This window comes from Ursus maritimus, unplaced genomic scaffold (genome assembly GCF_017311325.1).
Source record: "Ursus maritimus isolate PB19 unplaced genomic scaffold, ASM1731132v1 scaffold_23, whole genome shotgun sequence".
Classification (NCBI taxonomy): Eukaryota; Metazoa; Chordata; class Mammalia; order Carnivora; family Ursidae; genus Ursus; species Ursus maritimus.
The window spans coordinates 45,965,883-45,978,625 of NW_024424786.1; the positions used below are offsets into that span (position 1 = coordinate 45,965,883).

The window sequence follows — 12,743 nt, forward strand, 5'->3', positions numbered from 1 at the left end:
GGGCGCATGGGCCCCGGGGTCGACTAGACTGGGTCCCAAGCTGCAGGATCTGCAAGGAGGGCCTTCAGGGAGCCCCTCGAAGGACGGCTGGATTCCTGGGCTGCTGTGGGGCCCGGCAGCAGAGCTCAGGCAAGGCCACAGGGCAGCTGACGTGGTCCCTTGAGGTGGCCCAAGGCCGACGGCATACCCTTCCCGTGTCCAGCCGCTGGGATGTCCAGAGGGCAAGGGCACAGCGGGCAGCCTGGCCTCCCTGGGCACCCCTCCAAAGATCTGAGTGCAGGGACCTTGGCGGGTCACCGTGTCATTCCCCACATAGGAGGTGGGACAGAGGTGGCCTTGCTGTGACGGTCCTTGTCAGGGCCTGTCTGGGACATCGTCCCTTCATGTGTGAGGAGGGCCATGGCCTTGGGGAAGAGCAGAAGGCAATGTAATTCCTCCCCCTGGGCCTGCTGTGGGGCCAGGGTGGCCTGTCATTGGTCCCCAGGCAGGAGTGAGGACCGCAGCTCGGTGTGTCCCTGCTCTGCGGGCACAAGCCACCCTGAGAGCCGTCTGACTGCGGACTGGGCCGTGTGCCCCAGGGGAGGAATGGGGGCTGCCCACGTTTCATGGGGAGGGCATGCCTGCGTGGCCCCCGGGCGGGAATCATGCCGCGTGGATAGGGTCTCTGGGCCAGGCGGGTCCCCTCGGGATGACCGTGCAGTGTGCAAATGCTCCGTCTTAGCTCTGGCGCAGGCGGGACTCAGGCCAGCCACCTCCAGGCCCGCAGGTCGGGCGTGTCCAGGGCAAGCCTGGGGAACACCCGGGGGTGACCACACCGCACAGCCCCAGGGTGCAGGCTGGGTGGATTCCAGCCCGGCAAGCGCCCCAGCCCCAGCTCCGCCTGCTGTGCGCGCTGTCCGAGGGCCGTCCCAGGCTTCCCCGGCCTGTGGCAGTTTGCGGGGTGCCTGGAGGCAGTCTGCGGGCAGTGAGGCTGGGCAGGACCAGACCAGACGAGTCATGGGGATTGGAATCCTTTATTGACCACTGAGGGAGCCGTGTCCCCTCTCACTCTGGGCGGGGGGGCACCAGGCTGGGCGCGGGGGTGGCGGGCGGCCTAGGACTCGGTCTCAAACATCTTCTTCCTACCCTCCATGCCAGACTTCTCCTCGATGTTCTTCCGCCAGTCGCCCACGTCGCGCAGGTCCCGTTCCTGGGGACGGGGTGGTGCAGAGCTTAGGAAGAGGCTGCAGACCACCCCAGCCTCAGTTTCCCCCCCTCCAGAGGGAGGAGCTGGCCGGTGGTGCTGGGTGGCCCTGCGAGGCGGACGGGACCACGGCCTACCTTCTCTGTGTCCTCTTTCTTGACCTGCTTCAGGTTGGCCCGGAGGTCCATGCACACCTTGTGCTTGGAGCCCAGCAGCGCCTTGAGCATGGCGTCGGCCGACATGCGCACCCTTCTCAGCGGGGGCCTCTTGAACTTGCCTCTCAGGTCGAACAGCTTCTGGTTCATGTCTTCCAGCTGTGGGGGCGTGCGCTGGGTGGGGGCCAGCCGTGGCCGGGCCCCCCGCCGGCTCGGAGCGCCCCTTGCCGCACCCCTGGTCCCGCCCCTCGCCCGCTCACCTCCTTGGTGCTCTTCTGGACCCTCACTTCCATGTCATACTTCTCCTCCTCGGCCGCGTCGATCTTGGCGTGAAGCTGTTTGCAGAGCTCCTGGGGGTGGGGGCAAGAGGTGGGGGGTGGGCAGCGGTCCGCCTGCCCTCCGCCTGCCCTGACCACCTTCTTCACCAATGGGGACATGAGGCAGCGGGCAGGAGCGTGGCTTGGGGAGGGTACCTGCACTTCAGACATGGAGCCAGGCAGGTGCAGTGGGGGGCAGTGCTCGGACAGGTAGTTCTGCTTCTCCGACTCACGGCGACTCTTATCCTTCTCCAGCTCCGTGGCGGCGATCTGGAGCATGACGCTCTGTGGGGGCGGGGGGCGGGCCAGTGAGGGATGGTGGGCGCGCAGCCCCGCACACACCCCAGGACGGCCACCTCGGGGGCAGCACCTACCTTCAGGTGTTGTCTCCGGGCCGTGATGGCTCTGTTGCGTTTCTGCGGGGTTGGGGGGAGCAAGCAGAGTCAGGGCCCATCTGGGTCCCCGGGACCCCCACATCCCTCCACGTTCTCCCACCCAGGCCAGTGGGCCCTGCCTGGGGGGCAGCTGGACCTGGGGCTCCTGAGGCCCTGCTGGGGGGCCGGGCCCAGGATACCCGTGCCCAGCTGGCAGGTGAGGTCTGAAGGCTCAGGGGTGTGGGGAAGGGGCCGTGCCTCAGGGGCAGTGGGAGGGGCGGGGGATCCCGGCAGGGCCCAGGAGGTGGGGGGAGCAGTCGGAAAGAAGAAGCGATTCTGGTGACCTGCCCACAGCCCCACTTCCCCTGCCCCGTGGGGCTTGGAGGCCACTTCCTCTGTTTCGTCAGTGTCTCTCGGTGTCTGGGTGGGGCACTGTCACAGGGGAGGGCTGGCCAGCTTCCCTTGAGCTCCGACCTCTGACCTATCCCAAGTAGGGGGTCCTGTCCCCTCTGTGTTTCATGCCCCCAGGCCCCCTCCCACCCCAAGCAGGTACTCACCTCCTCACTGTCCCAGGGAGGGGGCAGGTGGGGTAGTGGGGAGAGAAGAGAGAGGTTAGGGACATGGATGGGGCAGTGTGATGGGGTGGGTGGGGGCGGGAGGTGACCAGAGCAGGCTGGGGAGCTGCAGAGACCCCCACCCTGGTGGGGGAGGCTGGGAGTGTCAGGGGCCTGGGCTGGGGGCTCCACTTACTCCCCCATCCTGAAGTCCTGGGCTTAGAGCCTGCGGGAGAGAAAAGGCCTGGGCATGAGGGCCACGGTCCCCGTTCTGCCGTGACACCAGCCACCCAGGTTGGGGGGGCAGCCCTCACACCAACCCTGCCCCCTGTTGACCTGCCCCCAGCTCCAACCTCCTTGGAGCTCCTTGGAGGCACTGTCTTGAGATTCCCAGGGTGAGAAGAGGAGAAAGTGTTCCTGAAATGTCCCGGGCAGGGCCTGGGTTGGTGCAGCTGTCCCGGGGGGGGGGGGGGGGATAGGCCAGCACAGGTGGCCACCAGAGCCATCCAGCTATTTTTAGTTCTGTTCCTTCGGCTTCGGGCCCAAGTGCATGCAAGAAACGGCTCCCCACCTCAGCCTGGGGTCCCTTGGCCCGTCGAATCTCCTCCTTGTGTCCCACCCAGAAGTGAGGCCCTGTGATCAGGGGGCTGTCCACGACCCCTGCCCCCAGCCGCCTCCCAATTTATCTCTGTCTGGCTCCCAGCTCCATGGAAGCCCCCCAGAGAGGGCTGCTGGAGGCGGCCCCCAGCCCCCAGGACCCCCACCCTGGGACGTTGTCCTGCAAGCTAGCTCAAGAAGTGCCTGTCCTCGGCCTGAGCTGGCCGGGCTGGCCTCACCTAGCGTCTGGGCAGCAGCGCTGGGAGCGAGGTCAGGCTGGTAGCGGCAAGTTGGGCTGGTGGGCCCAGGGGGAGGGGTATAAATGGCCTCCCCCAGGCTGGGCCCCTGCTCAGAAAGGGCATGGAGCCCTCCTCAGACCAATGGGGGCACAGGGGCCTCCCCACCTGCCCAGGCCGCCTGGCCCGGCCCAGCCGCGTGTTGTCGTCCAGTCCAAGAAGTCTTGGTGTGGGTGGAGGGGGGGATGCCGAGGTTGGGTTGCTCTATTTAGAGCTCAGTGACAAGTTCGAGAAGCCTCCCTTGTTCTTGCAAGGAGCCTCTGGTCAGCTGTACGTGGCTTTGTTGGGTCACCGCAGGGCACAGCTGAGGGGTCAGCTGAGGGGTCACTCCGGTCCTAAGCCAGGGTCCACACCTCGGTTTCCCCTCTGCTTCCCCAAGGGGGCCGGCTTCCTGGGGTGGAGCAGCTCCCCTGCAGCTCACCGCGGCCTTTGAGCTGGGCCAGGTGTCCCAGGCACCCAGGCATGAGCCGGCCACATCCCTTCTTCCTCCGGGCTGGCTCCAGCTCGGGGGCAAGGCCTGGATCCCCAAATGTGGCCCACGGCAATGGCCCGGGCCCTCTGAGTGGGGGCTCCTGCCCCCCCGCTCTGCTGGATCCTGTCCTCTGGGATCAGGAGGGAGGGCGCCTGGACGTGCAGCGGGCCGGAATGCCCTGCCCTGGGGCGGTTCCTGGCTCACTCAGAACTCGTCCTTCAACCCAAGGATGGTGGCACCACCCGCCTGGGAACCTCTCCCTGACCCGAGGGGCCTGGGGCCCGCCTGGCTGCCTGGGCAGGCCCGCACTGCTGCCCTTCTCACCCTGGCCCCGGGCCTGCGGCCCCCGCCCGGGTCCCCACCCCGCAGAGACATCCGGAGGACCATGACTTGGCACCCTCTGAGCTGGGGGTGCGTGGCCCCAGCCCTGCCGGCCTCACAGGGCCGTGGGGAGGGTCAGGGGGAGCTAAAGCCGTCCAGATGTGTGGGGATTAGAGCCGCATTCCTGGCCAGGGCTGAGCCCCCAAGGCCCCGGTTGGCTTCCGAAGACATCTACTGCCCCCTGCCGTCTCAAAGAGGACGTCCCGCCGCAGCCGCCGTTGGAAAATGACGGGGGGGGGGAGGGCTAAAGCGGCCCCTTGGGTTGGGGTCCTTTCCTTCCACTGTCACCACCCCCCAAATGCCTCCTGATGACCCCGTGTCCCCATGGGACCGGCAGCAGCCTCCCTCCCCGACCCTGCAGCCTCACGGACAGGGAGGGCCGCCTACCTCTCCACACTGTCGGGCCTGGAGGGGACCCCTTCACCTGCTGAGGGGCCAACCACTGGCCAGAGGCTTCAGGGCCCGGTGGAGCCTGGAGAGAGTCCTCTCCCCGCAGCAGGGATGGGGGAGCCCCTGACCCCACCGTGTCCCCACGGGCTCAGGAAAGACACTGAGCCACAATAAGAGGAGGCATTTACTGCAGTGGTCACCCAGGGCAGCCTGAACAGCAGCCACACCTCAGTCCCGGAAGCCCGAGGCACGGGGATGCTTTCCCGGGCCGGGCTAGGGCATGCGCAGGTGGGGCTTCAGGGCCAGAGCTCGGTCCACCTCCCTGGCAGGCCGCAGGTGATGCCACTGGGCAACAGGCCGCCGGGCATGGGCCAGCATGTCTGCCCAGTGCTGCAGGGGCTGACCAGAGGCCCGGGCGCCGAACAGCACCTTGCCCATGGGCTCAGCCCGAAACTGTGGGCCCCGGGGCCCAGACAGCCAGCACCAGATCCACGTTCTGGGCGGAGACAGGCGGAGGTGCATGGAGGAAGAGAAAGACAGAGGTTGGTTTGGCCCCAGGGGTGGTCCCGCCCACCCCTTCCTCCAGGCAGCCCACCTGGATCTGTCTGAACGGCTCGAGGAAGGTGGAGGCCTCGTTGAAGTAGGGGGAGGCTGTGCCCTTCCGAGTGGACATCTTTCTCTTCCTCCACTTTCTCTGGTTCAGCATGAGCTGGACCTTCACGTGGGGGTCTGGGCAGGCGAAAGGGATCAGAGGTGTCCCAGGTCTGAGGGCCGAGCACAGGGCCATGCAGAGGGGCAGGTACGGCTCTCACCTGCCAGGCCCAGGCTCAGGCCTCGCGCCTCCAGCACGACCACGGTCAGCCAGCCCGAGCTGGGTACGTACCGGAGCGAGAAACACAGCTCTCCTGCCAGCTCGGCCTGCAGGCAGTGAGAGGGCCCTCGGCCTCCCCTGCGACACCCAGAGCAGGGCCAGGCTGGAGCCCAGCAGTACGCGGCCTCACCTCCACGGTGCCCGGCGGGCCCAGCTGGTACCACTGCTCCATGACGTGCTGCCGGTCGACGGCGCCCAGCGGCAGGTGGAGCTCGGCCAACGGCTCGTGGGCAGAGAAGCGCTCAAAGCCCAGCACGCACACCTGCAGGGCGGTCCGAGGCAGCGCTTCCTGCGGCACCTGCGGGCAAGGGTGTGAGCTGGGCTTCACCCGCACCCGGGCTGGGCCCCCGGCCCACCCAGCCCAGATGCACGTGGAAGCAGCAGGTCTCCTGGAACGTGGGGCAGAGTGTGCCGCGGTGCACCTTCATCTCGTGCCTGCACCCTGCCTGGGCGGAGAGGCTGACGCGGGCGTAGGGGTCTGCCGTGCCGCCCGGGCCACAGGCCCTCAGGTCCACGGCCTGCTTGAGGCCCACCTTGATCTGGGAGTCAGGGCTGGCTCAGCCCCAGGCCCTCCCTAGTCAGCCCCGCGCACAGGGCCTGCCCGGCACCCAACCCCTCCCTGAACCCACAGACCTTCTGGGCCTGCAAAGGGGGCCCCGCACCTCCTGCCTTCCAAAGTCATACTCCAGGGAGAGCTGCAGGCGCCCCCAGTGCTGGGGGCCCCCCGGGGCCTTGTCTGAGTTATCCATGTCCGGTTGTACCAGGGGTAGGTAGGGAAAGGTGAGAGGTGCTGCTGGGACGCCCGGGCGGCCACACAAGGGCTCACATCCTCAGCTCGGCTCTGTGAGACGGGGCTGACCTGACACGTCTCCCCCAAGCACATCTCCAGCACCGCTGCCTTCCTCAAGAACGCCTGCGGCTCCCGTGACCCGTGGACCAAGCTCTGTGGCTGGCACGCAGAGCCTCCAGGCCTGAGTCCCACCTGCCTCCCTGTCTACTGCCTCCCTCTCACCTTTGCTCCTCACTTCCCTGCCAGGAGGGCCCTCCCTGCCTCTGCTCCAGGCCGACGAGACCATCGTGGGGGGCTGACGCTGGGCATGAACTGACCTCGGGGACGGCCCAGCCGGAGCTGGGCCCCGGGGAGCGCTGCTGCCCGCTCCTCACCAGGTGGGTGCTGGTGGTGGTCCCTTGAGGACCACCCAGGCCCAGAGCCTCCCTGTCCCTGGGCTTCCTCCTGCGGCCATGGTGACAGCGGAGGCAGCAGCAGAGAGCACAGAGGAGTCAGGAAACCGTGAGCACGCCAGCAGCCACAGCGATAGTGACAATCGCCCAGCAGGGCCCTGGGGGTGGGCGCAGAAACGGAGGTGAGATGCCTCCGTGGACAGCAGCTGCCCCCATCGGGCCCGCCGTCCTCACGCCCCTCCCAGGGTCCCACAACTCACAGGGGATCCTGGGGATGAGGTCCGGAATGAGCCCAGGTACAGCTGTGGTGCCCGCCAGGGCCGGGGCACTGTGGGGCTCCGGGGGGTGCCCCATCTTCCCTCCCTGCTGGCTGGGAGCAGACAGCTGGGATGGCCGGCTCACCTCTGGGGATGACCCCTCCGTCCCCGGCCCACTGCCCCACCTGCCCAGCAGCAGCGGGCCCAGGGTCTGCCTGGGCAGGGAGGCCTCCTGGGGTGGCCAGGGGCGAGGGCTCTGAGTGGAGCCAAGGGGAGGGAGGCGCTGGGCTCTGGCCGAAGTGCCGGCTTGGCTGCCACAGGCCCAGCCTCCTGGCCACCTCCCCAGCCCCCAGCCCCAGCCCCAGCCAAGCAGGCCAGGCCTCCTCGTACGCAGCCTCCTCTTCCAGGAAGCCCCCTCCTTCCAGGCCTCTCTCCCCTGGGCTCTGGGCCCCGCCTGGGGGCTGTTGTCGGGGTCCCGACTCATCCCTGGCCCTGACCTTAGGCCCTCCCTGGTTTGTCGGTCACACAGGTGGAGCCCTGTTCACACACGTGGGCCAGCCCGGGAGCGATCGGGGACCGTGGAGATGGGGGCTCTGCCGGGGTCATGGGGGCACTCAGGGGGAGGAGTGGGGGTCGGCTGCTGGGGGGAGCTTGTCCAAGCAAGCCTGGGCTGAGGATGCGTTCCCGGCATGGGCGCCATGCCAGCAGCGCCTGGGGAGCAGGGCGAGGTGGGGGCAGGCAGGGACAGGGTGAAGCTGGGAGCGGCCCGAACATTCCTTGTAGACTGACTCAGCAGCCGCTGCCCAGACCTGCCCACCTGCCGACTTGCCACCCTTCTTGCTGGTGGGAGGGAAGGTGGGCCTGGCGCAGCCTACCTGCCTGGGGCCCGGGGCGGAAGCACACCTGGCCAGCCCGGGCTGGCTGCTCCCACCCACATCAGGGACTGGGGATTCAGAGCAGAGGGCCGGATACCACAGTGGGGCACGCTGGGACCCCAGACCCACGGGCACTCCCGTGGCTCAGCTCCTCCTGGCCTCCCCTCCTCTGGGGAGCACTGGCACCCAGAGTCACGGTTCCTCCAGCCAGGGGCTCCTCCTCTTCCTCCACAAAAGCCTGCTACCCCTTGACCCAGGGGCTCAGTCCAGGCCACTCCCTCCAGGAATAACCAGGCAGCGGGGTGGGATCCCCTCCCTTCTGCACCCCGCATGGGGAGAGACAGAAAGGAGACCCAGCCTGATTCCACAGATGACACCCACGTGCACGGCCCCGATGCCCCCTCCCCAGCAGGCTGGGCAGAGGCCTCCCCTCTCCCAGAACCATCCTGACCCTTCAGAGTTCCGTGGAGGGAGTTTCCGCTCAGGGAGCGCCCAGGCCCCAGTGTCCCGCCTCCCAGGCCGGCTGTGTCACCATCAAGGGGCTGAGTGTGCACTGTGCCTGTGGGGCCTTGTGCAGATGAGACGGTGACAGCTGAGAGAGAAGCAGAGGGCCAGGGAGCCGCAGCAACAAGAAGGGATGAGGAGGTGGGCCCCCACCCGGGAGGAAAGCACTCAGAGGGAAGGGCCCCGGGCCTGGCAGAACGCCCACCATTGCTGTCTTGAAATTCTAACCATTTTGAACCAAAGGCTGCACGCTTTCTGCATGGGCCCTGCAAATTACGGAGCCGATTCTGGGGGGTTCCCTTTGGGTGAGCCACTGCCACGGAGTGCGGGTGCTCAGGGGAGCCCACAGGCCTCCAGGCCCTCTGTCCGCAGGATGCTCCGGGCCTGCTCCGGCTCCGGCTGGCGGAGGACCCCGGGGGCAGCGGACGGCCTGAGGGCTCCTGGAGGTCCTGCAGGGTTCCTGGAGCCGGACTCCGGAGGCCAAACCCAGAGCCCCCTGCTCCCCCATGGAACTGAAAGTCAACGTTGACTTTCTGGAAAGCCAGAGCCCGTGTGACTGCTGGAATTGAAGTCGATCATTGAAGACTTTCTATGGTTGAGAATTCCAGGTGCAATGTCAGCACGGAAACTGTGTGCGCATGTGTGTGTGTGCCTGTGCGTGCGTGTGCCCCCCAGCCGGGGACAGGGCCAGGCACGGAGTCGCGGGGGTTTGGGGCTGCAGACCTGGCAGAGTTCCGGGCCATCCAAGAGAAGGCCGACCCCGAGACCACAGGACGTGTCTGGAGGCTGGCCCCGGAGGGCCCCAGGATGCTGGGGATGCCGGCCACAAGCGCTGCGGGGCCCCCAGGCCTGGGGGTAGGCACAGGGTCCCTCAGGACCTCCAGGTCCCCGCGGTGGTGCAGGTGCAGGCAGACACGCAGCCACCAGGTGGCGCCGCCAGCCCCACAGGACCCAGCCCGCGGTCCAGCTGCCAGAAAGCACACCGGAGAACCCGGGGCAGGCAGGTAGCCCCGGGCGACTCTCCAGGCCCTGGGACGCTCCTGCAGCCCTCCTGGCCTGGGGCTGCCTCCAGGGCTGCCTTCCCGCCCACAGCTTCCTGGGTCCACCCCTGCTCCGTCTGGGGTGGCCTAGCGGGGAAATCCCTCTCTAGTGTTAAGGCTTTTTTTCCCAGGAAAGGGAGCCGGGCGTCCTTCCTAAGTGGACTCTCTGTCCCAGGCACGTGCCGTGGGACGCTCCCTCCTGCCACCGTGCAGACGCAGCTTGTGACTCCTGTGGGGACAGCATGGCCTCCTGGCCACCTCCCTGCACGCACGGGGCTTTGCTCCCGCTGGTCTGGCTCAAGCTGTCCTTCCATCCCATCCCCATCCTTCTCACCCTTTAAAGCCTTCATGAGCCTCACCTCTTCCAGGAAGCCACCCCCACCCCGTCACTCCCCAGCCTCCGACCTGACTTTCCTGGCAGTTTGTGCTGGACCCACCCTGCCTCGTCCGCTCAGGAACCCCAGCTCTCCCTGGTGGAGGGGCTCTTGTCAGTGTGGGCCCAACACCCTGAGAGCCAAGCCGACCAAGCCCGTCCATCATCAGTCTGACTGGAACTGTTTAAACTAGGGGAACAGCTTTCTGCGGGCCCCCTCAGGAGAGCAAGGCTCCCCACACGCCGGGGGGTGGCAGCCCCCCAGGTGTGACATGCTCTCACCTCCGCCTGCACTTCCTGCGGCTGGCCTGGCCTCCAGGCCTTTCTCTACCCCAGGCACGGAGGACCGTGCTGGGAGCCGTGGCCGGGTCTCCGGGGAATGAGAAGGGCGTCTTGGTGGGGGAGGGGGTGTGAGAGGCAGGGCTTCGGGGAGCCCCACCTCGGAGCCGGAACTGCTGGCCCTCAGGAACCAGGGAACTCCCTTGGGAGGGGGGTCCACCCTGAGACCCAGGCGCCAGGCGTCCAGGTGCGGGGCCACCCCGAGGGGTCCCTCTGGGGACGCTGGGGTCTCTTCATCCTCCCAGGGGCCTTGTGAGAGGGGGCAACGGCCTATTTGGACTGAACATTGGGAGGGGCCGTGGGCCGCGGGAGGGAAGTCAGGCTGGACTTGGTCTGAGAAGTTCCTACACCAAGGGGGGTGCACTGAGTCATGAGGACGTCTGGGTTTGGAGGAGCATAGCTTTTGGGTGCCGCTGGAACCGGGTGCATGGCACACACGGCGTGGCCGGGACTGCGATGCGCGTGCAGGGCCGGCCGGGCGGCGTGGTCACCAGGTGACTCTCTGAGCCTGCCTGCTCCTGCCGATGCTTGGGCTTCCGGAGCCCAGAGAACCTTCTGGAGGTCACTTTATCCATGCCTCTGCCTCCAGCTGGGCCGGTCCCGTTCCCAGAGGTCTCGGTTCCCGGCGGGCCAGTGGCCGGAAGTGCTCGCCCGCCTCCCCCCTGCGCCTCCTGCTCCAGCAGACTCAGCAGGGCCATGAGCTCAGTCGCCACACGACTCTGGCCAGCTCATCTGGTCCAGTCATTCCGGCCCCGGTCCCTCCCTAGGCCCAGCCACGAGTGGCCCTCCCAGGCCAGGCTGTCTCTCTGAACCCGTTCCTGCTGCGGCCAGCCGGGCTGGTTGGGCAGGACTTCCGGGAGGCTGCTGCGGGGACACAGCAGGTGGGAAGCAGGCGAGCCGGTCACGCACGGCTCTGGGGACACATCCCCCTGTACGGGGCTCGGCTCTTTCTCCGAGTCCAACCCAGCGAGGGGGATCTGGAGGAAGGGCTAACAGCACGGGGACCAGGGGCAGCCGGCTCCCGTGTTGGGGGGAAGACGCAGAACCAGCCGCACGTTGCTGTGGGGTCCTGGCGTGCAGCGAGCACATGGCCCCCGCGTGCGACTCTCCCCAGCCCCACTGTAGGGTCTTTGTGCCTTTCCCAGGATACGGGCGCCTCCATGGCGAGACGGGCGTCTGAGGATCCAGGGCAGGAAGGGGAAAAGCAAACAGAGCTGGCAGCCCCCGGCCAGCCCTGCGGCCCCCGAGACGGCGGCTTGGCAGCCAGCAGCCACATGGAGGCCCTGGCGGGGCTCCTGGACGGGGGTGCTTCCTTTGAGGTTGCCTGGGGAATGTTTGAGGTTGGAACTCATGGCAAATGCCGGCTCGGGGTAGCCGGGAGCTGTTGGCACGGAACCGCGAGACGTGCCAGGACAGCACGTGTGCACCCTGCCTGCGCTGACCCCGGCGGCCGCCCCCCACTCCTCCGGGCCCCGGGGTGCTCGCCTTGCTGCGGCCCCGGGTGGCATGGGGTGCCCTGTGCCCATTTGCTGGCTGTCGGCCTGCTTGTGCCCCAGTGCTGAGATTCTGGCTATCCGCACCCTCTTCATCAGGGGTGCCCGTACCCCATCATCTGAGCCTCCGGGAACCTGCAACCCCCGGTGCCCCATGCCTCTGGACACCGACACTGAGGTGCTGGCTCACAGAGCTTCGCTCCCTTCTTCCGGAAGTCTCTGTGAGCCTGGATTTCTGGGGGACGTGGACCCTGCTCTGTGGAGTGTCTGGGTGATTTATGCCCCATTCACCCGGAAGTTGGCAGGTACCTTCCTCATCGTGGGACGGCACGTGCAGCTTGGAATCCATTGACCAAAGCCCCCATGTCAGAAAACTGGGATTCTCTGTGACCCGGGCATCGGGGCCCTCCTGCAACCGCTCTTGCCCCTCCCCACGAACTGCCCCTCCTGAGGGCTTCTGGGACCATGCAGCCTGGTTCCTCCACAGCTCTGGGAGGGCCCTCTTCACCTGCTCTCAGGGTCTCTGTTCATCGGGGGGCACCCCCAGCATCGGGGCGAATACCTGGGGACATGCCTGGCCACCTGAGCATCTGGCGGCCTTCTTCCCCTACAGCCGAGGTCTTGGGCACCAGGACTGTCCGTTCTGTGGTCACCAGGTGCCTGGACAGCCTGTACCCACTTGTCGGCCCCTTGGGCACCTGGATGCCTCACTGACACGTCTCCCGTAGGCCGGAGCGCCGGGCCAGGCCTAGTGGCCTCGTTCCTGTGGTTTGGGCGCCCCGTGCTCCAACCACCCCTTGCCTGTGCGTGTCACCTTGTCTCTGGCCACGTGCACTACTCATCTGCATGCCAGGCCATCTGCCTGCCCTGCCGCCCAGGTGTCTGGCATGTCCATCCTAGGCCTCCCACAAGCTGGGCCCCACCCCAGACAGGCCTGGGGTCCTGAACCCTCTCTGCCTGAATATGGAGTCCTGTCCCCATTACACTGAGTGTCTGCGTTCTGGAGCCCATTAGTCTGAGAGCCTGGGTCCCATACCCCATATGCTGGTGTATGTGGCTCCTGTACCCCGATAGCCGGAGTGGGTCCTGA

General features: G+C 67.2%; 2 protein-coding genes across 4 annotated transcripts; both read right to left on the reverse strand.

Annotated features, from left to right (window-relative positions):
* Window positions 1-997: 997 nt before the first annotated feature.
* Window positions 998-2,802, reverse strand: LOC121104815 (troponin I, fast skeletal muscle). Of its 3 annotated transcripts, XM_040639665.1 has the most exons (7): window positions 2,780-2,802; window positions 2,587-2,593; window positions 2,030-2,071; window positions 1,812-1,940; window positions 1,599-1,688; window positions 1,321-1,497; window positions 998-1,189 (listed from the first exon to the last, which is right to left on the reverse strand). In XM_040639665.1, exons 1-7 carry the CDS (start codon window positions 2,785-2,787, stop codon window positions 1,094-1,096), a joined length of 549 nt encoding a protein of 182 aa, XP_040495599.1. In that variant the 5' UTR covers window positions 2,788-2,802; the 3' UTR covers window positions 998-1,093. The 3 variants fall into 3 exon arrangements, with proteins under 3 accessions (XP_040495599.1, XP_040495600.1, XP_040495601.1); XM_040639666.1 differs by lacking the exons at window positions 2,587-2,593; window positions 2,780-2,802 and adding an exon at window positions 2,187-2,303; XM_040639667.1 differs by lacking the exons at window positions 2,587-2,593; window positions 2,780-2,802 and adding an exon at window positions 2,170-2,286.
* A 2,190-nt stretch (window positions 2,803-4,992) lies between these two features.
* SYT8 (synaptotagmin 8) lies at window positions 4,993-10,858 on the reverse strand. Its single transcript, XM_040638795.1, is given in 11 exon segments — window positions 4,993-5,187; window positions 5,189-5,215; window positions 5,315-5,448; window positions 5,532-5,637; window positions 5,721-5,888; window positions 5,962-6,129; window positions 6,253-6,355; window positions 6,759-6,930; window positions 7,033-7,142; window positions 9,132-9,375; window positions 10,597-10,858. Coding segments are annotated over 11 exon segments (1,689 nt in total).
* Between the last annotated feature and the right edge of the window lie 1,885 nt (window positions 10,859-12,743).

What these genes read in the sequence shown, in the direction of transcription:
- LOC121104815 (XM_040639665.1), bottom strand. An exon ending in TCCAGAAGAGCACCAAGGAG is followed by an intron (nt 1,498 to 1,598) that starts GTGAGCGGGCGA and finishes ACGCCCCCACAG; the next exon opens with CTGGAAGACATGAACCAGAA. An exon ending in AGAAAGAGGACACAGAGAAG is followed by an intron (nt 1,190 to 1,320) that starts GTAGGCCGTGGT and finishes CCCCGTCCCCAG; the next exon opens with GAACGGGACCTGCGCGACGT.